The following is a 22,601-nucleotide window of genomic DNA, read 5'->3' as shown; positions in this document are numbered from 1 at the left end:
GGGCCAAACAGGCATGGGTCCTGTGTGAACAGTTATTCCGGGCCAAAAACACACGTGTGATCGCGGCTATAGTATTCGGAATTTTTACCCGTCGTAGTTGCATTTTTCGCGTCGAATGCGGTAAACGTTTCCGCTCGTTTTGGAAGTGGAACGGGTTGGAATTGAGCTGATTCCCGTTCACCGGCGCTGCTAATACTTCGATTCAGATTACCACCGGTTGATTGTACCATTAACTGAAGTCGTGTCACTGAAAAACAAAATAATTTCGCTAGGTTTCGTCACAGGATACGTGTATACTACAAACACTGCCATCATCACAAGTTCGCCATCTTTCAGGCTAAAGCACAATACACAACTTAACCTTGAATTCATTGAAATGCTCAAAGGGAAACCGTGTTCACACTATCGCTAATAGTTAGTCTGGAACCTGGAAACTCACCTTCACTAAACGTCATCTCTATGAGCTGTTTCATAGACTTTCCTTGTACGGGAGGCGGGGTCTAAATAGAAGAAATAATAATCAGAAGCTTATGAAATCGAATTCATGTAAGAATTTTTCGAGTTTTATTCCATTATCGGACTCAAATGTTACCTGTATTTCTCTGCCAGTTGATAGTTCTAATATTTCTAACAAATATTTAAACTTTTGATCACAGTTACGCTGTATTGCTTTATCTTGTCGGTGAAGGTGCTCTGTAAGATACCGGTGCATGAAAACATGAATGTTATGACTAAACGATGCAGCTCTTTTTCAAATACGCAAACAGTAGACATTTACCGATGAGTTCCTTTAGTTTAGCAGCCTTCGCCTCTTGCAGACGTTTTTCCTCTTCAGTTTGAACAGGAATTGACTCTTCTGCAATAACAAAATGAAATCATCATACCGCGTGTGAACAATGACCCTATCTTGCGTATGAAGTAGTATTGATAAACGGGATATAAACGAACCTTCCTCGACCGGACAATTTTTGATCGCTTTTCTCATAATTTCGATCCATTGACGACGCTGTTCCGAAGATTTACAGACGATTTCGTACATTTCCGGCGAGTTTCTACTCTGATTGATCACGTATATTCCCTTACTGTCGCGTGTATCACCTTTCTCTCTAACTAGCAGACGATATAACGGGATCACAGCCGACTAAACGAAAACAACGGAAGCAACATTTCAACGAGATGTTGTTGTTAAGAAAGCCCATGTACCAGTATTTTTATCACAAAATTAGTGAATTAGATTCGAAAATTTTGGCGGTTTTCTCACCTTCCCATCTTGCGAAAAAAATGTGTATTTTTGATTATTCTCTTGTAAGAAGAACATGACATCAGTGATAATAACGGCCAATACTTCGGTTAATTTCCCTCGCGCGGTTTTCCAGTTTATCAAACCTTCGTGTAGTAGCTTTCGATTATTACTGAGAATGTCAGATTTCTAAAATAGTAACGGGTATTCACTGATATTCACACACGATAGCTTTAACTAAGCTATACTTTCGAAGCCAGAGGTGATTCTAATGTACAGTTCAAGCTTGTATCAGCGCAGTATAAAATGTCGACACAACTTAAATCATCTCATCGATAAATACCTTAAATTTGCGTTCCTTTTTAAACCAGGCAAACGACCGAGCGTCCAGTTTATTGTATATGTCCAAGAATCTCTGAGACTTCTCAAACGCTTCCACTTGTTTATCAACTTCCGCTAGAATACGCTTGATCAATATCAACGCTTTGTGGACATTTTCTCTATCGGTTTTATCTGTAAAGTGTAAATTCCAGAAAACTGAAACTACATTCTAAGAAAGTCGTCGAAAGACGCTTCATAATCTACTGTAGTATTGATAAACTGTACCTTTAGTAGTTTTGATAATGGGCTCTAACAGAAGTGGATATTTAGTCATACGTTGAGTAACTAATAAAATGCATTCTGGTATTCCCTGACGCTTGCATACTGGACTAATGCTACATTTCTACAAAATAATCCAATAAAATGTCTCGATCAGGGTATTTGCTTTATGACCTACCTTAATAAAAGGTGTAAAATCCCACAATAATTGAATGAATGACTAAACAGTTAATTCAAATATTTCAGCTGATTTCGACATTATTTACTTATTGTCTCATCACGGATATTGTGATCAACATATTTACCTTAATAAAAGCTTGAAATTTCTTATCGGACTTGTGCAAATCTTTATAATAGTTGACAGCATCATTGTGTTTACTACAGAAATCACCGTAGGCTGTTACGAGTTTAGTGGCATTTTCACCTTGAAACTGAAACAAGAGCAACAATGCAAATGTCTACCATACTGTAAACAGTCATCTGCAACAGGTCAGAATAATTCAGCTTACCTGTTCAATGAGTAAATCACCTATCTGGTCTATACTTCCATCTTTTTTAAGTTGTTGAAGACCTTCTAGGTTCGATAGGAATGTATCGTGAATTTCTATGAGCATCTCTAACTTCGGGAATATGCGACTGATCTTATCTTGACTGAGCTGCACTTCCCTGGCCATACCGCGTGCGAATATCTAAAATAACATTTCACACCACCTCACAAAAATCGTTTTTCGATTGCAAAAAATATCAGTATTGACTGAAAAAGTATCTTACCTTTTGCATTATTTTCAGAGTTCTGTAATGATGTCTTTCAGTCAGTACAAGTTCTATATAATAAACGTAGATGGATAAAGAATGAAATACACAATTTTTGAAGGATTTTCTTGAAAACAAGCCGTAGGCGTCAACGGTTCTCTATGGATCCAGGTTGAACTCGATTACCACGCATTAGTTCCCATTTTGGATATGTTGTAAACTAGTTTATATATCCATGGTTGTATCTAGGGCCAAAAGCTAAATTTTGTCGAGACAACTTTTTGAATTTCGCCCCCATTCCTCAGTTTTCAGATCATCTTCAAGGTCATATCGCCGAAAAACAGTTTTCAATGCCTGGTTTTGCCTCTAGGTGGCAAATTGGGCCCATTGTTTGCACTGCACAACTAGATCCCCATACTAAGATTGTACAAAAATTTTGTCAAGATCGACCCACTGTTAATGGAGCTGTAGCTGAAAGACCTACAAACAGTATGAGAATAAGGGTCTCACGGAAGCCCGACCATAAAAAATAAATTGATTCAACTACCTACCGTATAAATGATCCTGTCTTTTAATATCTTTAGGCTGCATCTTTTTAAGCGTCTGAAAAATAGCGAACGAATTGAATTGAATGCCTGTCTGTTCAGCGATACTGCAATACTGTAATTAGTTCCGTAACATCGTTAATTACAAACCTTTTTATCGACTGTAATACTCCAAGCCTCCGGTTCAGGTGCGTTGAGCGCGAGGTCTTCCTCGTCTTCGAAATCAACAAATTCCTCGACAACATCTTCTAACGATTCAACCGACGCTGACAAACTATTCGTTATACTGAAACGCGTAAAATACATTCAGATTAATCATCTTTCTTCCTCGGAAATACGCCTCTATGATTTTTCTTTCTGGCAAACGAATCAGAAACTAATAAATAGTCGACTAACTTTGCGTTATTTCCATCGGAGATATCTTTACTTTCTTCGTTTTCTTCATTAATTACTTTGCTATAAAAAGAAAGAAATTATTTAGCATTTACAGGACTTAAAATGTACGTAGCGGTATATGATCTAAAATTGCACGCGCTTATCCTGGTTGATTTACATCGCAAGGACCTTGTAAAACCTTCAGAAATAGATTGTATTCCTTGTGATTATAAACATGATAGACATATAATGACATATAGGAAGGACTGTATCAAGGTATCAAGGATTTCTTATTTGCTGTCAATCTTCGGCTAGTTATAATAATCAAGAACTCTACGCCCAGAACTTCAAACTGTTCGATTTATTGGCAATGTAATCTAGTCGGACCATTTAGAATTTATGACAATATGAACTTTGATAACCTATACCCGCAGAGAGAAGGAACTATTGGAGGCGAACAAAATATGTACGAAGCACGAGACTCGAACTTCTGATCACCATTAGGTGCAAATCTGGTGCTCTACTTGGGCCATAGTGACTGCATGAGTAGTACGGCGCTGTAAAATTGTTGTGATGCAATGAGGGTCTCTAATTAGAATTCCTACTCACTAATTTGCTGAAATTTTGTCTGCCTCTATTTGGCCCCCTATATATAAATATTGTCATACCCATTTATAGCCGTTGCATTAGTTTATACAATGATTGACTACCACACCAAATTTCGAGGCCCAATTCTTCTCCACAGCGACACTATGTGGTACAAAGGTTCGTATTAATATATAGATAATGGAAAAAAAACTGTTCTATGAAACGGACTAAAATGATAACAATGAACTGATATAAGGTGCTTGTTGACTCATAATTGTGATGATGATTTAGATTACCTAAAAAGAATTAATAACATTATAAAAGTGCGTTTAACAATAATTCCGTAATAACTGAAAGTGCGAATACATTACAAGTTATAATTAAACCATAGGGGATTAGCAAGTACCAGGAAATTATAAAGAAATAAACCGTCTAAATTCTAACACATAGAAACATGTATGCTCACTAATATAAGTTTCACTGATAGAAAATTTGCTGCTTTCTAATGAACCGTCAAATATGCACTCGCGTCGAAACTGCCAAAATGAAAAAAGGGGAAAGACCAAATTCAGCGATTAATTAGCCTCAGTAATTACGTAATCAGTGGTCTGATCCAAATTACCACAAATGAAACTTTAAAAGACGCCGATTATGATGGTGTATTCAGCTCATATTTAACAGTTCGCAGCCTGAAAGTCAGCGAATTACTGGACGACAGCTAGAAAACAAAACAGGATTGGTTAAAAGAATAAGAATTTTCCGGCGTAGCCCGAAATCTTGGTTCACATGAAAGATCTATCCGTTGACACTTAGAGATGTTCAACACGTGTACCGTATATGAGCGATCTACAACAAAAACTATATAAACAATACGACGAAATACAGCGATTCACCAGGTCATCGTGGTGAATCCCTGTCCCGTGAAATCTACACCAAGCCACTGTCTACTACCATACCACACGCGTACGACGAAAAAAAAGATGTTAGTTCACATGCAGCCAGGGGTGTATTTAACCGTCAAAATATTTCACTTACTCGATGCCGAGTTTAGTCGCAACGCGGCGCCACTGGAAGTGTCCGTAACTTCCACCTCCGTTACCAGTACGGTCTGCATTACTGTGTGAATGCACGTATAATAGAATAAACTCATTTAATTTCTCCACTTTATACACGACTTATTTACCTCTTCGAGGTCGTTCAGGGTGGCCACTTTTATTTGACTTTCCTGACTCTTCCCTGACATGCACGTTGTTTTCCCTGACTTGATCTGCTAAGAATTCAATCCATTAACGCAGTCAAATATGTCAGAAACTGTTTGATTTTATGCACATCTCTTAACAATCTCAATAAATCACACCCTGATTTTTAGCTCTTTCTTTTACAAAATTCCCCGACTTTTCTCTGATTTCCCTGATTTCCGGGCAGTGGCCACCCTGTTGTTATATACAATACAAAGATGCATTTCATCATTCTTCATAGCGAATATATCTAAAAAGGTCCGAGGTTTATTCACCGTATTTTTTATAGAGACATCGAGAAACTACAAACGCCAAACTAATCTAATGGCAAACGCTTTCAAATCAGTTGATCATACCATGCACTCTAAAACGGACGTATTGTTTCAGAGTCCATGACCATACCAACAATAAATTTCCTTTTCCTGAAACTGCCCCCACTAGTAACAAGACAATGCAAATTTTACCTGGGTGGTGATTCTTTTCTCTGAGTTGGACTAGACGAATATGCAACCTAGAAAGCACACAAAGATAACACCATAAATACCCTATTCCATCCGCAAATCTCACTAAATTGAAAAATCACGACATAGGCCTACCGAGTTTCTGATTGGAGCAGATGAACTTTTCTTTTCTTTCATTGATTGCGTTGTTTTCAAGCCACCACTTATCATTGGAGCTGAAACATTAGAAATGTGAACTTTCAACGAGTCTTTTCTCAGAAATGTCTAATTCAGGACACCCGACAATTTCAATATCTGAATGCTTATCACCATATTGTCTGAATTACATGAATCTATTCATCCAGTGAAATATAATGTTTGCTCGAGTACATTGTATAGTAAAATGTGAATATGACAACATTCATGTGAAATTAGATCATATATATATATTCTATACTCCGTTAGAGAAGTGAAATTCGTGCTGCATCATCAGTTTTTATAGTATTTCTATTAAGGTTCAAGCTAATACTAATCGTCTATACTCTACAGCTGATACTGTACCTGCTTGCACCGTTAGTAGTAAAATCCACTAAGTGGATTTTCTAAGAAATTTGTTTAGCATAGTCAAGAAAAGACAAGTGATTCCAAACGTCTACATATATACTGTGTACGCATATAACTTCTAAACATATTCAACTATCGAAGGTATTTCATATCTCCAATATAAATAGTTTCATTTAATAGCTGAATATGTAAAGAAAGTGGACTCTTCATTTTCCAGGTCCACGTACACACGTAGTACACATATTGTTATAGTGAAGGGTGGCACCGTTAACCTCTGGCATGCGAGTACTCTGTTCATCCATGCACGCGTGTTAATTTCGGTGTTTTAGACACCCTTACCGGGCAATGAGCCAGTAGAATACCGAGGGATCTTACACGAAGGCGTATGCGATTGTCGTAGTACAGTTTTATTATGGTGGTGATGGTGGTGACTGGCGTGTCGGAACTTCGTACACGGAGCGATCTGGTCTTTACAAGAACTCTCATGAACGTTAACCAGACAATCTGAAAATCAACGCACAAACTAGTCGTAAACATCACGATCAGCAGCAGCTCGGTGCATGCTCGAGACAATTATACCCCGCGCGGCTAAGGGTGGATCTCGTCTCGAACAAGCACCGCTTCTGATCCGGCTATCAATTAAAGATAGGTCATACTATAATCATGTAAGATGAAGAAATTAAGACTTTCATAAAGATTAATCATTAACTTAGCAATAAGGCTGGTATCAGTAACGCATAATTTACACATTCTAATCATGGTGAGGTTCGGTAAAATTATACGATTCAATACTGCATTTACCGGTGCTTCATGCGATTGATTAATCTGAACTTGATGACAGTCCAAACTCTGACCGAACTGACCTGACTCACTAGTCTAGATACGGGTAACCGATACCAAACCATAATGAACGATATTAAATAACATAATTGTAAAAGAAAGATAATTATCCTTCGATAATAGATTATAACTGTATAAAGAAAGTTAAGTTGTAACTGATTTGTAAAAATATTATTTCATGAAATTGAAGAAAATATCGAATTGTGTAGTCAAACCTCAAAGTGCCAAATAAAGAAAAGTACGATAGTTAACTTAAAGTAATGATAAAACCATCATCATCGTTAACGTCATCCTCATCGTCATTCCTTGAAAATGTTTCTTAAGTGGAAAACCGAAAATACGGATTTTCAATAAATTTCAACATTTCGATATTCTAAGTTTTTCGGCTTCGTGATTGTAGGACTTAAATATTACTCTCGTAATTCAATGCAAATTTTTACATCATCATGAACTCTTAAAACGATTTAGTTACGGTGTAGCTAATGAAGGTCTGTGAAGTTTGACTACATTGAACAGTGAAGATAGGAATGGAGAGAGGGGTGTATATATGGTAGCTTACTTGCACATCGAAGAGCAGACTTGTTAGCCATTGATTTACTGCAGACATCGCAGTTTGTACTGTTACTAAACGATACGCTAACAAATTGATGCGTATTTCGACGATTCTCTTTTTCTTTAATCTGTAAAATTAAGATTGGGATTTGAGAGAGGTTGAGGGGTGATTTGCGTACAGGGGGCGACGTTACTGAAGGTTCAACTTATTCAAACACAACCAATCGACAGATTATTGATTATTGGTAAACACTTCATATTTGATGTTCGCAAATCTAGACTTCATCGATAAGCCCCGATTCTAGTCGATTTCTTACATAAGTGCTTATTTATTTCATATTCATAACAATTATCAGTACGTAAAATTTCGAAGCGTTTCAACCAGTGATTTAACTACCATCTTCAGTCTGATTAAAAACTAACGCATTAAAGTCTCTCGCATTTTCCTAAATCCCAAAGACAAGTATAAGCGATGTATTCTATGCGTTTATAGCAGAACGCGAGAGAAAAGATGGTGGACATCGGCTTCGGATTACATGATGCACTCCTGAGGGGTCATATAGAAAAATAATTGGCGATCAATCCAAAATCTTATCACAAAACCATAGGAAAGGGTATCGTGGTAATTATAATACTAACGCATGATTTTCGTCATTTACATAATCTCATGTGATTCAAGTCTGCGATCAAATGACTCGATGAAAATAATAATAATCAGAACGTCAAAGACGATACCTTTTTTTGCCGGTAGCTGCCGAACTTTTGACTCAGACTAAATACACTAGATCGTCGGCGTTCTTTCTTAATCTCTTTCTTTGTTGCTGCGAATTCATCTTCTTCGTAATTCGAAGTGCTGAAAAAGACAAATAAATGATAAGACATTAGCCATTAGTAAAATCAGTTGCATTGTTCAACGGCGTACATTAAACTGATTGGTGTTTCCACCGGAGTACGTGTGTTTTCGACGAACACGAAAACATTCACCGCATTATTATTGTTCAGCGCACTCCTGAAATCCGTGCCGACGAAAGCTCTTGTGGCTCGACGAATTAGAACCGGTTGATTTCATTGTTTCGTAGTTAAAATCGATGAGAATTTATTCAAATTATAATATTGACTTCGCTTATGTACTCGATATGTGTCTAGTATTATGCACCATACAGGTTGTCGTCAGTGAATGTGGACAGCTGTGTTCACTGTGAAAATGTGCTACACGGATATTCTAACCGTCATTTTTGAAATGAACAACATTTTAGTATTATTACTTTTTTTCGTGTAATAGAAGAGACACCTCCACACCAATCAAGTGAGATCGTAGAGATCAATCACGGACAATAGTCTGAAGATGCCAAGTTCTACTGGTAATATCACAAATATTAGTGAACAGTTACAGTAAAAATTATACAATTTTAATATCTCCTTGATTCAATATAATAGAAAAAGATTCTAATACGAAAATTTCTACAGAATCTTGTAGGCGACCACGAAGGAGCCTTGAGGTGATGGATGTGAATGGTAATAACGATGATTGCACGGTTCTTAGGGTTTAAACATTAAGAAATGAACTGATCTTAAATCTAGAATGAAACTCAACACAAACTGTGGAACCAGGGGCTGGTTCCATAGTCAAGACTCTCAAGACCAAAAGTGGTCTTAAATCTTGAGACTGGTCTTCAGCCGTTAGATTGGCTATAGAACTAAGTTGGTCTTAGAATGGTCTTAAGTCTAAGCCCTGACTATGGAACCGGCCCCTCAGATGCTATATTCTAAGCCCGAGATTCTACTTTTCATTAAGATTTCTCTATCGATCTCTACTTACTCGTATATATCACGGGAAGGACTAGTTTTCCTTTCAGCTGGTAAAACTTCTCTTTCCGACCGGTTACTGAGTTAGAGAAAAACACGAAATACTAAACAACACTTCACGAAATTAGATAATAAAGAATGAGTTCGAGGAAGAAATCTGATAAATAAAGAGATACAATACTATATACTACAAGACTATAACTGACCACTGACCTGTGTGTGTGATGTTCAGGTTTCTGATTGCCATGTATTGACCTGTCGAACAGAAATTATCATACTTGATTTCAGGAACCGTGATTCGTCTAACAACCTTGGCTACATTATTACACGAGTCACAAACATCGGTTAATTGCGAGACCCGATCACTTAAAATCAACGGCTGATGAACCGACACTAAACTAATCCCAGGGGGGGTGGGGGTGGGGGGAGTGGTGGCCACACTTACGATTTAATTTGTCCCGACGTCGTTGATCCGGTAGTTATTGATGATGACGATGTTATGTGACGCTCATCAGCTGAAAATAATACAATACACTTTGATTACAGCGTCTTTAAATAACTAATCATAAGCTCACGCGTTATTTCATCTATTGGCTGTATGATTTTTTTTCAAACATTACTTATACACTGCTCTTACACTACAACGCTTTTCAGAATATATACCCCGATATATATAGATTTAGATTTATATCTATATACCTAGGGTAGGGCTTATCTTCGAGCCATTTATCTAAAAATCAATACGTGTCCTCTTTTTAAGGCTAATATTTTTTTTCCAAATATTCGTTTGCCACGAACGTAACCTTTCCGGAGAACGCAGTCTAAATTGCCGTAGATACATTACCGGATATACCGACGAATATCGAATAGTTCTCAAATCGTCGTGTATTTCACGTTATTTTATATGATTATTTCGTTGATATATTCAATATATTCATATCACATAGCCGACACAGTGACTGTCAATACGGCGCAGGACATCGTCATAAATAAAACCCCGGATATATTTTCGGCGCACGGTGTCGAATGATCGGGGAAATATTTTCATTGAACGAAGCTGAATATGGGATAGAGTTTCTCAGTCGAGACACGCTGGTGATATTCTCTAGTTACTAATAAAATGCAAGTATTCTGCACTAGATCGACGGTTCATTACGGATCTATTGGGATATCTAGCTCTCGTTCGGCTGACGCTTTAGAATGTATACGTCGACTTTTTCCATATATCATCAACCAAAAACTTCTCTTCCTCCAACGCGATGCGCGAATGGATGGGAAATTTTTTGTATGATTGGAATTTTCATTCTCGCGCGTAATAATGAATATTTCCAGCGTTTAACCCTTTAGTGGCTATTACCTATCTACGCGGATGAAAATCTTCGATTCCGCGATTTTTTATCGGAGATTTCTTACACTCGCCAATAAAACAACTATGTGGGATAAGAATATTCATACAGATACAAATATCGAAAATCCTTTTGCAATGTATGGTCATTAGACGAATGAAAAAACATCATCAGCAAATACTAATTGACGTTCATAGTTCAAAAAGTCTGCTTTGCTATTACTTGACTTATCAGACTGTATATTATGATCAATTGCTTGCTCGGGTTGAAAATGAAAAACATGCATTGAATGAGAGACGAAATGTATTTAAAAAAAAGAAAAAAAACATTTAGGAAATTCTCACAATTACACTACGAAAAATGAATTTTTCAAATTCTATCCCGTACTGTCACTAATTGCTAGTCTAAACGAAAAATAAGGATATCAATCATTGCTGGGAAAAGCAATTTACCAAATTAAAACCACTCAAAGTTTCTGCAACCATTATCCGAGAGATCTCAGTCGTGTCTACATCGTAAATCATAACATTACGTGGCGTTAAAAAAGGCATAAATTTCATCTGCAATCCGCAGAGAATGAGTCTAATTCAGTTGACCAATCGATGCTTGTTAAAACTGATTAAAAACGCCGATGACAACTTTGAGTGGTTTTTTCTCCCTACTATTTCACAAACTATGATGATGTAAACGTAGAAATGAACACTTTTTTTTACCTATGCACATCGCGAATGATTTTTGTACATCCCGTCTCCAAGATGTCGGCGATGCTAAAAAGCAGCAAGTGAACAAAAATTCAGCAACTAACTTCCGTACGAAATAGCAGAAAGTCCGAAAGATTATTATCCAAATTTTGAATAAAGCGAAATTCACCACCCAATCAACTGACATGAAATCTGCGTTGTTATTTTTTTTCTTTTCTTCACATCTTCACGACAGAGAGCGAAATCGAAGTCCGTGCGTGAGCGAACGCACGTATGAAAATTTTTGATCGAAATCCCGGGTTGCCGATGATTAAAACGTATATCGGCAGATCATCGGTTCTCGGTAGCACACGGTTTCGAGATAAACCGATCAAACCACCTGTGTACGCCGCACCATCAAGGTCCTGCCCTTCGTAAACCGATCTCTTAACATGATAGTTATATTTAACTCACCAGCTCTCGGCAGGTGAGCATGAATTTAGACATGCTAGCGGAATTTTTATTAGCAGATGATCGAATTTATAGCAGATCAAATAATAATTCCCCTCTCTCCCAGGGATAACCGGTAGCAGGCACTTTTGTTACAGATTTCGGAATTTTGCGTATTTCAATACTATTTCTTCGTCTATCGGCCTTCGATCTGCGAGGGCTTTTTTCGACGTTTCATTCAAATCGGTGGGAACAAACCGTACGTCTGTCAGCTAGAGAAACTTTATGCGCTACGAGTCTGAAGAATACGTCGAATTTCAAAAATAATCTTTTAAATACGAGTACGGTACTTTTAATCGTATTCTAACACAGTGTACGTGTAAAACATCGAAGTTAACCTGGTAATTGTATTATTTAATGGCTCGTCCTTCCATTCGGTGCTATACGTCTTATCTGTATCCTGGGAAAACTGAGCATCGATAAAACCGCGATGAGCCTCGCGTTATCAGAATGAAAACTAGACATTCTCACGGCCGCACCTCAGGTTTCGTCCCATACATTTCTAATGATTCGAGGCGAAGGAAAATGTCAACCATACAAACGTTTCAGTGCACAGATAAAAGTGCATTTAGTTGAACAAGACCCTGGGACTGGTTTTATAGACTAGTATTAACTTGAACCCAGGGGCCGGTTTTAGAAACTGGTATTACTTTTAACCCCGGGGGTTAACTCAATAGAGCTATCAATTTAGTTAGTAGCCCCCTGGTTTAAGGTAATACCAGTCTATAAAACCGGGCCCAGGGGTCAACCAATCTACCTGCAGGCTAGATTCGTCGATAATTCCGTCGATAATTTCTGGGTACTTACTATCTTGGTTTGTCTGCTTTTCTGTAAGGATGGAAGGCGTTGAGATGGACTTGGTTAAATTCTGTGGCAATACTAATAAATCATTAGTTTTACTACTAGTTTGACTGATATCTGGTGAAGGCGATCGATACTGCATTAATGACAGCGGAATAGCGTTTGATGGCTGAATTGACTGAAAGTAAAAAGTAAAACGATGCCAGTCTTCAAACACTTGTTGCAGTCAAATATACTTGTTGCAATTTTTCTCGGAACTCAAAGTTAAGTTTAATGCGCACGAAGATTTATGATCTATCGCGTGTCTTTTTTTAGTTTAAGTACCAAGAATTTATCATAAATGGACGGGAAAATTCCCCGAGGATTTTGAGATAGTGTTTCAAACTGCGCACTCAAATACTGAGCATATACTCAACCGAGTGTTATCATATCATAAAACACGTCTGACCGATGCAGTAATGGAAGCAAAATTTGTAATCAATGCCAAAATATTCGATATTATCAATTAGATTAATAAGTGTTATGACACTTTCCCAGAAGCTGAATAATCACTTCATAAACATAGCTGCAAAGCAGCGATATCAGGTTTTCTGCATTAATCATCCTGTTAGGTTACTAAATTATATATATTTTGTATTGTACATGTTTAGAATTATGGGTTGAAAATTGGTAATTTCTTTCAATCTTTTATGATTCCTTCAGCTTTCAGCCTTTGGGTATCAAACCCCATTGAATTGATTTGTCCGAATTGTAGTCAGTCGTCCAATGCATACATAGCATTTCTCGTGTAGCAGATTTGAGCACGATTTACCTCAGATTGTTCGATAGAAGAATCGAATCTAACATCAGTTAGCGATCGACCGGTAGCGCTGCTATTCATACTGCTGATGTTACTACGAACCCCTTTATCACTATCTGATGGTGTACTATTAGCTGTAAATAGACAATACAACATCCGATAGATTAGTTACTAATTTCAATCACACCTGAGAGTTTATTCGATATTCATATAATAATTGAGTTGATATAATATCAGAATCTCACTAACAAATGAAAAAACTATCTGCTAGAAGTTTAAATTCGGAATTTAACGTCTCAATTAATGATGAGTATTGATTATTAAGAGATAAAGTTAAATAAAAAGGTCAGTGCCACAGTCAACAATTTAAGACCAGTATTTAGATTTAGGCCATTTTCATTTTTCAAGTCTATCCAACTGGCTTCATCGCTAGTTTCATATAATCCCGAAGCGATTCATTTCTAAACCGGCCACAAAAGACACGCTTGTCACAGTTTGACAAGTTACAATTTCCTTTCGGAAAAAATCAACATTTCAATATTCTCGCGAGTTTCGATTCTAGCGTAGAACTGCAGGCAAGCAGGCACACAGTTGTGTAACTGTCAGTCACTTTTAATGCCAGATTCTCTGTATCTTATTTATCAATCGCGTTTTTATTCCACACAAAAAATGTCATCGATTACTATTTCTTTCTGTAGCCAGAAACTTTGAAATGAATTTAACAAGTTCTATATTTAGCAAATGTTCCCCTTGAATAGTATCGCTGCATAATTTCTGGAACCATTTGGACAGAGGAAATCTAATTGAAATGAAGAGATTGTATTTCAAAGCGTTATTGTGTATTCGTGTCGCGAATCGTTGAAGTTTTCACGAACGATTCTCGTGGAAAACATTATTAAAATTCATCTTTGATGTTTCTCGTTTCGATTGTGTGGGTATTCTTCGATTGAAGACCGAATACGGATTGAAACGTTTTTTTTTTTCGTGGGGCCATTAACGGTAGTTGTCGTATACGATACCTTTAGGAGTTCCAATACTGATGGATGATAGACTCGAGTCGTGCTGAGATGCGTTGTAACTGCGACCGACAGGAGGAGGAGTTTGTTGTTGACTTTGCGACGGTTGCGATTCCGACGCGTCGTGATACTGTTCATCTTCCTCCTCCTCCTCCTCGTCGCTCGATGAAGAGGACGTCGATGATTCGTCGTTGCTGTCTAAACTGCTCAAACTCATGCTGTCGAAATAAAGAAGATATTTCTAAAAATAGACTTCGATATCGGTACGATCGCTCGACCTACTGAGAAAAACCCACAATATCGATTTAAACAATTATTATTGTTTTTTTTTCTTAGATTTCAAACGAAATCCTCCCTACCATCTTCAGAGTTTTATTGAAAATGGTATTGTGGGTTTCTCTCAATTATATTCGTCAAGTCTCAACCATTCGATGTCTCTGTTTCACCTTTTACGGGGAGAAACCAAGGAACTCTTTGTCAACACTATAGGATTGATGAGAAAAGTGACCAATGGCTTGTTACCAATCAGCCACAGCACCTCTCTCAAAGCAGTGTGACACAGCTACCTATCTTAGTATAGTTCTCTCTTACCTCAACCATACTCATCAAAAACTGTTTTTCTTTCCATAATAAGATATCTACGTCTTTAATTGTGTCGTTTTAAGCGAACGAATAGAATTCTTGAATATTTGACGAATAGAATTCTTGAATATTTGACGAATAGAATTCTTGAATATTTGACGAATAGAATTCTTGAATATTTGACGAATAGAATTCTTGAATATTTGCCGTGCTTAGATTTTCATTCTGGAACACGATTTCTATTTCAACATCTTAGATTGTGTTCACTGTATACTCAATTTTACGTAAGCCGCCACAATACGACAATAAACGACGTGAATAGTATCACATATAACCTAAGACACGTACCCGATCCGTCATAAAATCAATGACACAAAATTGAATAATGCTCAAATGAATTATTTAGCGAAAATCCGTTAAAATATTCCGTCTACACCTGACAAGAAAGTGTCAACGTACAAAAGGGTCGTATCTCTAAGTTACGCAAGGCATGCTGAAACATACATGTTACAGCAGGTCATAATAGCCACTATCATATTCATAGGTCTGACTTCTATCAGCCCCCTTCCCCCCTTCCCAGAATCACAGACTGTGAAAACAGCTCCTGTTCAATTATGATAGAATATCTGGAGAACAGCATGGGCGATGGGCCCCCTATTTTTCGCCAAGATAACATTTCCAACCTGGCTTAAACCTTTCCTTTTCATCTACACCGCAGTGCGGTGTATAAATCAGTGATGGATTTTGCTAGTACTTCGCACTATGGTGTATTGATGTAATTAGTAATTAGTAATTATCTCTCTTGAAAGATGGCAGCACCTGTCAAACGTAGTGAAATACTAGTAACTAACGATACACCGCACTACGGGGTAGACACTATAGTGGTATTCCCGTTGTTCAACATACTAGGGTGGAATCATTCAACATTTTCAAATTATCTCCAGCACTATGGGGTGCGCTGAAGTCATCACTGAAAGGGTTAATAAAGTAATACGAACAGTGGCAAATGATTGCTCGTGATTTTGTATTGGAATCTCAGATGCTCAGAAAATGATCCAATTTTCTCCTTAAAGGTCACGTACGATGAACATGTAAACAGGGAGGCCTAGGAAGTTTTGGGCAACCCTATTCTAAATTCCTGGATCCACACGTTGGAAGTGACATAACCATGTATACATCGGTGTTCACGCGACTGATTGAGTTGAAGACGCCGTCATTGAACAAACACTGTTCCCCGTTTGTCCCCTCGCGCCACTGCTCCAGGTCACTAAGAAGATTTCGCTAATTCCATAAACCTGACCAAAGATGTCTTGAGTAAACACACGCGGCAATATCGTAGCGAGTAATCTAATAAGAAATGCCAGGGCCCCCCACCCCCCCCCCCCCCCGGTGGTGGGATTCGCGATATCTTTTCATCCGCAATATGGAATCCCGCACAAACTTACTGTCAAACAATGTACGTTTAGAAAAAACAAGCCGCCAGCTAGCTAGCCGATTATTAACCAGCCATCACACGGCAACGAAACGTAACGCAAATATCAATACACTTACGATTATTAGACCAAACAAACTAAACTGGCTAATAATAATAACAGGCTAATACATAATCATCAAATCATATTCCACACTGGAAGTACGAGCGGCGTAGATTTCACGGACGCCTTGAATGTTGGTTATAAGCGTTCACGAAGATAATCCATAGAATTTGATTACGATAATCCATACGGTAGAGGCTTCGAATGTGAACTGATAATCCGGCATAGCAGCGGATGAGACGACCGAACCGCTACGTAACGTAGTAGTGACACACGCGGCTTTATTCCCATAATATCGTAACAATAATCGTTTGATTCTCAAACACAACTCGTCGTCGTCGTCGTCGTTGTGGTTGCCGGTTTACGGAAAGAGGAGTCGTACCCTCCCGGCGGGCGTCGCACGAGAAAAACCGAACATCTTACGGGTAGCCAGTGATAGACGATCAAACAGTTTGCACAGCGATTTAATCCTCGATTAGAAGCGAACGACGTCGAAATCCTGCGTTATTAATGAAGTTTCCGAAATGTTTATATCGTTGATGACGAAGACGAAGACGACGAAGTAAAACATCGGCGATGAAGTAAAACATGACCTTTTCGCGATCTCGCTGTTCGTATCTACCGGATTGGGGATCGGCGCTCGCTCCGTCTGCCCGCGCGCGCGCGCATTATCGGTCGATATAGTATAACGACTATGATTCTTGAGAAGAAAAAAAAAGAAGATAATTGCTCACGCATCTCGCGTAACGTCTGAAATATTAATACGGCGCCATCGTCTTCGCTCGGTTGTCCGTCGCAGCTATCGGGTAAGAGAGACACGCGGGGAAAAAAAAAACAGCGCACAATCCGCGATCTATTTCGAGAACGGAATCGACGCTTAAATAAATATGAGATTGTTACGAGGACACGTATACTGCAGGTAGATACTGATATTATCAACCGGCTATTGATAGAATATCCGGATTGAAGACACGGAATCTATCTAAATACAGAACCGGCCATTAGTTTTAAGTCGGGCGTTTGGATCAGAAATATTGACCGGCGCAATTAAACAGGCTTAACTACAGTCCATTAGTGACAGCTCTAGCATCCTCCATTCTGTTGCGACAGCTCTAACATCCTCCCATTCTGTTTGTTTATCTACGTATAATGGGGCCATTTTTCAATCAGTCTCCCCAGAATTCAGACATCGCTGTGATCGACCTACGTAATGGGATGTAGAGACGAGAAGATTTGCTGCTATCGGGAGATTTTTTGAAGGATATAATCAGTTCTTATAATGAATTTCACTCATGTACAGAGTGCGATACCTCGACTAGAGACATCGACACATCAGTGTATCATGCCCATATTGTAATTTCATAGGTTCATAATGTGTTCGAGTAACTAGTGTTTTTAATTGGTCTAGCGGTGGAATCTATTGTTATATACTTGATGAGGGAAAATCTTGCCGATATTTTCGTATCAAACATATTTGCCCGCTCATTTTAGAATGAGATTCATCAAAGCTGTTCTGGTTGTTCAATTTTATCGGTTTCGTCATAGCTCTCCGGAAATCTTGTAATTCATTAGTCATCTCAAATCGGTACATTTTCTTTAGTTCCTGATAACAGTCACGATTATATGGAGATGATTTGCCATCGGTCAAATTAACCCAGATCAGACCCGGGTCCAATTTGGCTCGTGTCTAATAAGAGAGCGCATTCACACGTAAACCACTCACCCAATACTCGAAAGATGCTCTGACAAACTGAAGTGAGTCACTACCAGCATTTACAATCAATAATTTAAACCATGCTAAGATTTGGCTTGGGCCTGGTCCGACATTTTTAGTCGGGCCCATCTGGTACCCGTGTGGATGGTTGACCGGGGGCATAATCCTGCGGAGGCCAAAACTGACTAGTGCTAGTTTTCATTCTACGAAATATGCAGTTCTCTAATCGCATCTAACTATCACGGGAATCTTTAACATTCCAACCCGACTAATTGATAATTCATTATCAGAATGATCGAATTAAAGCGCCGGGGTTCGTCGGTTCATCGCGTTCGTTATAACTCCTCGAGGGATACGCAACGTGACGCGGCCATTTTTTATCACGCGTTCCTCACCTTAGCAACCAATTTCGATGAAATCTCCCCGGAGAAAATTCGTCGTTTTTACGGAGTGGAAAAAACATGTTTCATTCTGACGCATGACGACAGAAAATGAAACTTCCCAGAACTTACCAGGTTCACGTTACAGTACATTGCCTTTATTGCGCTGAAGTAAACTATAATGAAAAAATACCAGAAAATCCATCCGTACCAGAATGAAATGTGGTTGATTAACTGCTCATCCATATACAGTTTTCACAGGGTGGCTACTTTCTGCCAATTTGCAACTTTCCCGAGTTCTCCCTGATTTTTTCATGTTATGACACAAAATTCACTGAATTAATCATCAGGAATTTCTGGGTTTAAAATGTTACAATTTATTCATTTGTTTTATGAATGTCGATATCCGAATTCCCCGAGTTTTCCAGTTTTTTTCCAAAATTTATCGAATTCCTTGAGTTTTCCAGGTTTTTGGTCAAATTTGTCAAATTCCCCGAGTTTCACTGATTTGTTCTAGATTTTTCTGATTCTCCGAGTTTTCCAGGTTGGGCCAGCTTGTTTATGGATCAAATTTATTTTGTTCGGTATGCTTGAAAACACCGATCACAATGGTTCGTTAACCAATCATGAGGGCCATCGATGTCATATCGAATCTTTTATCGATGATTCACCGATACAGCTACAAAGGCCGATCAAATCACTTGGTTGAATAAGCTGGAAAAACACTGATTCATTTTACCTGCCAGTGATAGATATGAAATTCTTTCTATGCGTAAAAAGGTGATTGATATCTGTTTCAATGAACCTCAGTGACTTTCAAATTAGATTGAAGAAAAACTGACAATACGAACAAACTACAAGTGTTTGACGTTTCGACTCAATTCTACGAACCATTTTCAAAACGGTTTTTAAAATGGCCAACGAGTCTAAACGTCAAATACTCTTTTTTCTACATACTGTGGCTTTTTCTTCAAAAGGTAATACGTCACTCGGAATGAATTCACCAGACAGGCAGTCTGCCAGGTAAATATAAAACAAGTGAAAATATGGTAATGTTGAAATGTCGAGCAGTTTCACGTTTCAAACTGTCTGTAACAAGCTTCATGCATATGATTGTCAACTCTCATTTTAAAACACTGCGTTTCGGTTTCATGCGAAAATTCTTGGATAAGATATCATTATAAAGCGATTTATCTATTTGGGATTCGAACGGCAGACGTTGATATTTTTAAGGACGTTTTTTCTCAGAATTTCATTTCCATTAAAGAAAAAAAAAAAATTTGATTTTATAATTTTTCCAACGACGGCTCAAATCAATAGATAATTCACGATATTTGATGAATGAGAGCGTTTCTGTTTTTCGGACTGCGGAGTTATTGGTTTACCGTTTATCTTCCAAAATTGTCTTCATCGGTTTCATAAAGAAACACGGCAAAGAATTAGTCTTCGTGAGAATACGTCTTCTCACAGGAGCGCTGCTTTGTCTGCTCAATACTGGGATGAAACTTTGATGGAAATAATAGAAATATTCTTAGTCATTTCTTTTTCGAAATGATAATGCTTGAATGTTCGTGTGGATACTTGAGCCCCGTCCAAATCATAATTGCTTTACCCTGACTGGATGTAAGGTAGTTTTATCAATCATGGAATCATTACGATAAACTGCGTTCGCAATATCACTAGTTAGTCTGTTCTAATTTGGCCTGAATCAATGCTATGCGTTCATATATGTTTTTAAATCAGCTGGTCCAGCTAGATGCAACACCATGATTGACGGATTGCAAAATTCTTATTCATACATGAAGAAATGGTTCTAAAATCTAGAACATATTTAGAATAGTCTTTTTGGCCAGTCTAAATTGAACCGATTGCAACAGACTTATCTAAAGCCGACTTTTCATCACTGGTATGAATACTAGGTCCGTTCTAATCTGGAACGTAAGTAAACCTAGACCGTTCTAAATAATGTAGTGCGAACTGGTCTATATTGAATTAACCGAACCACAAAGGAGATTTACTCGTTTATGATGCAGTTTCCAATCATACAGAGTATACAGGACATCATCGAGAACAGAAGATATCAGTAGAGAACCGGTCGAGAAAATGATATCAACTAAAACAAAACATTACGTTATTGAAAACGCTAAAAAATAATTCGAAAAGTTATATCAAAAATCCAGCGCTTCTGAACTGTTTTATCGCTAGAATGAAAATGGTTATAAAAATGAAAGTAGTTTTTGATCTTAAAATAGGGATTGTCCCTGTTATTTATTTGGTTGGTAAATTTCGTTTGATTTTTTGATTGAAACAGCGTTAGTGGTGCTGACATCTCTATCTACCGCTATTCAACGAGACGCTCATCCGAAATTCATTTCACGAACCGTTTCTGTCTCGGCACCTCGTTTGTGGAATAATTTTCCCGAAACATACCAGAAACCGGCCACCAGTCGAGTCCTCTAAATGTACTCATCTTCATTCAAGAGTTTATGATAAGTGACTTTTTAAAACAGATTCTGTAAAGAGCTTTGGAATCGTGTTTAAATGTAAAGCCCTTTTAAATGATGAATTATTAATATAATTATCATTATTATTATTATTAACATTTTATCTGGGAATCGAGAAAGAAACGCTCACGCTTGATTAGAGCTGGTGATCAACCAGCGATCGCTGTGGTCATTATTATACGCTCTACGATTCCCTTATGAAATACATGACGATGATTGATTCGCCGTAGAATCCCGTCTACCCGGTGTTATTATTAATCGACCAATCAAAGACGCCGATTTCTGTCCGCAATGAATAAACAACACGAGCTCGGTTTTTACGGGTCAAGCCACGTTTCAACAGTCAACGTCTTATACGGCAAAAATCGCTTTATCTCTGAAATCAAATCGTTAAGTAGCGGAAATTGTTGATAGTGGTAATGATTGATAGAGATCGTTTAGAAAGATGGTTTTGTTAGAAATACTGGTGTCGGTCGGCGTCGCGACTGCCCAGCGACGATCGCATCACAAACACCCGCCAACCTATGTGACCTTGCGACCGCCATCGACACCAGTTGTAATGTGTTGTGCATGTTTAACTGGTCGCAACAGGACACGATTCTCTATAAGTCTACACTGCTCTGTTCTCGTAATTGACAGAGACTAGTCACACACCGTCATTGAACGTCGTGACCAGTTTCCACCAAGCAATGCATCGTGTCGCAAGTCGACCTACGCCTGGCATAGTTGACTGAGAAAGTCAGTCAACAAATTTCTGAATACCGGGTAAGAAGTTACAGTTCACGAAGTCCAGCTACGAAGTGTGAGAAATGTCCACATTAGACGTTAATCAATATACGCAATCTCCGTTTCCCGTCAACTGCAGCATAGAATGTAATTCACCCGGTGGTCAAACTAAAGCCAATCCGGTTAGATAAGCCAAACTCAGGTCGCAGTAAAGTCCGATCCTATCGTCAGCGATTCGGTTTTAAGAGAACACTCGTGTCACATCGCGAGGTCTGGTCGCTGATTCGGCCAAGACTCGTTCGTCAGATCTTAGCTACGCTCAGAGATCCACGATCAGAGATCCACGATCATTTCGAATCGAACAGTTAAGTCATGTGATCTGTACATCACAGTTCATTGGCTATGGCTTACGATCGGTCTTAAGTACACTCAGGTCACATAAGATCTGTACCGATCTGATTATCGTA

At 38.3% G+C, this 22,601-nt stretch overlaps 1 protein-coding gene across 9 annotated transcripts in view; it reads right to left on the bottom strand.

The window, feature by feature from the left end:
• LOC141906481 (uncharacterized) overlaps positions 1–22,601 on the bottom strand; it is a 73,290-nt gene that overhangs the window by 6,221 nt on the left and 44,468 nt on the right. For 5 of the 9 annotated variants that reach the window (XM_074795788.1, XM_074795789.1, XM_074795792.1 and 2 more), the window contains 27 exons: positions 14,697–14,911; positions 13,690–13,811; positions 12,885–13,056; positions 11,601–11,654; positions 9,987–10,056; positions 9,755–9,796; positions 9,555–9,620; positions 8,471–8,588; positions 7,743–7,863; positions 6,683–6,847; positions 5,936–6,015; positions 5,804–5,850; positions 5,137–5,217; positions 3,535–3,594; positions 3,289–3,424; positions 3,145–3,196; positions 2,612–2,664; positions 2,350–2,529; positions 2,146–2,271; positions 1,847–1,964; positions 1,584–1,753; positions 1,262–1,429; positions 949–1,141; positions 779–856; positions 593–693; positions 440–500; positions 89–247 (listed from right to left, as the gene is read on the bottom strand). In XM_074795788.1, the coding sequence (XP_074651889.1) occupies positions 89–247; positions 440–500; positions 593–693; positions 779–856; positions 949–1,141; positions 1,262–1,429; positions 1,584–1,753; positions 1,847–1,964; positions 2,146–2,271; positions 2,350–2,529; positions 2,612–2,664; positions 3,145–3,196; positions 3,289–3,424; positions 3,535–3,594; positions 5,137–5,217; positions 5,804–5,850; positions 5,936–6,015; positions 6,683–6,847; positions 7,743–7,863; positions 8,471–8,588; positions 9,555–9,620; positions 9,755–9,796; positions 9,987–10,056; positions 11,601–11,654; positions 12,885–13,056; positions 13,690–13,811; positions 14,697–14,911 (3,008 nt within the window). The remainder of the gene's footprint in view (positions 1–88; positions 248–439; positions 501–592; positions 694–778; positions 857–948; positions 1,142–1,261; positions 1,430–1,583; positions 1,754–1,846; positions 1,965–2,145; positions 2,272–2,349; positions 2,530–2,611; positions 2,665–3,144; positions 3,197–3,288; positions 3,425–3,534; positions 3,595–5,136; positions 5,218–5,803; positions 5,851–5,935; positions 6,016–6,682; positions 6,848–7,742; positions 7,864–8,470; positions 8,589–9,554; positions 9,621–9,754; positions 9,797–9,986; positions 10,057–11,600; positions 11,655–12,884; positions 13,057–13,689; positions 13,812–14,696; positions 14,912–22,601) is intronic. The other 4 variants (XM_074795790.1, XM_074795795.1, XM_074795796.1 and 1 more) reach the window with 4 other exon arrangements.

This window comes from Tubulanus polymorphus, chromosome 5 (assembly GCF_964204645.1).
Source record: "Tubulanus polymorphus chromosome 5, tnTubPoly1.2, whole genome shotgun sequence".
Classification (NCBI taxonomy): Eukaryota; Metazoa; Nemertea; class Palaeonemertea; order Tubulaniformes; family Tubulanidae; genus Tubulanus; species Tubulanus polymorphus.
The sequence above is the reverse complement of the archived record's forward strand: the minus strand, read 5'-3'. Positions and strand labels throughout refer to the sequence as shown.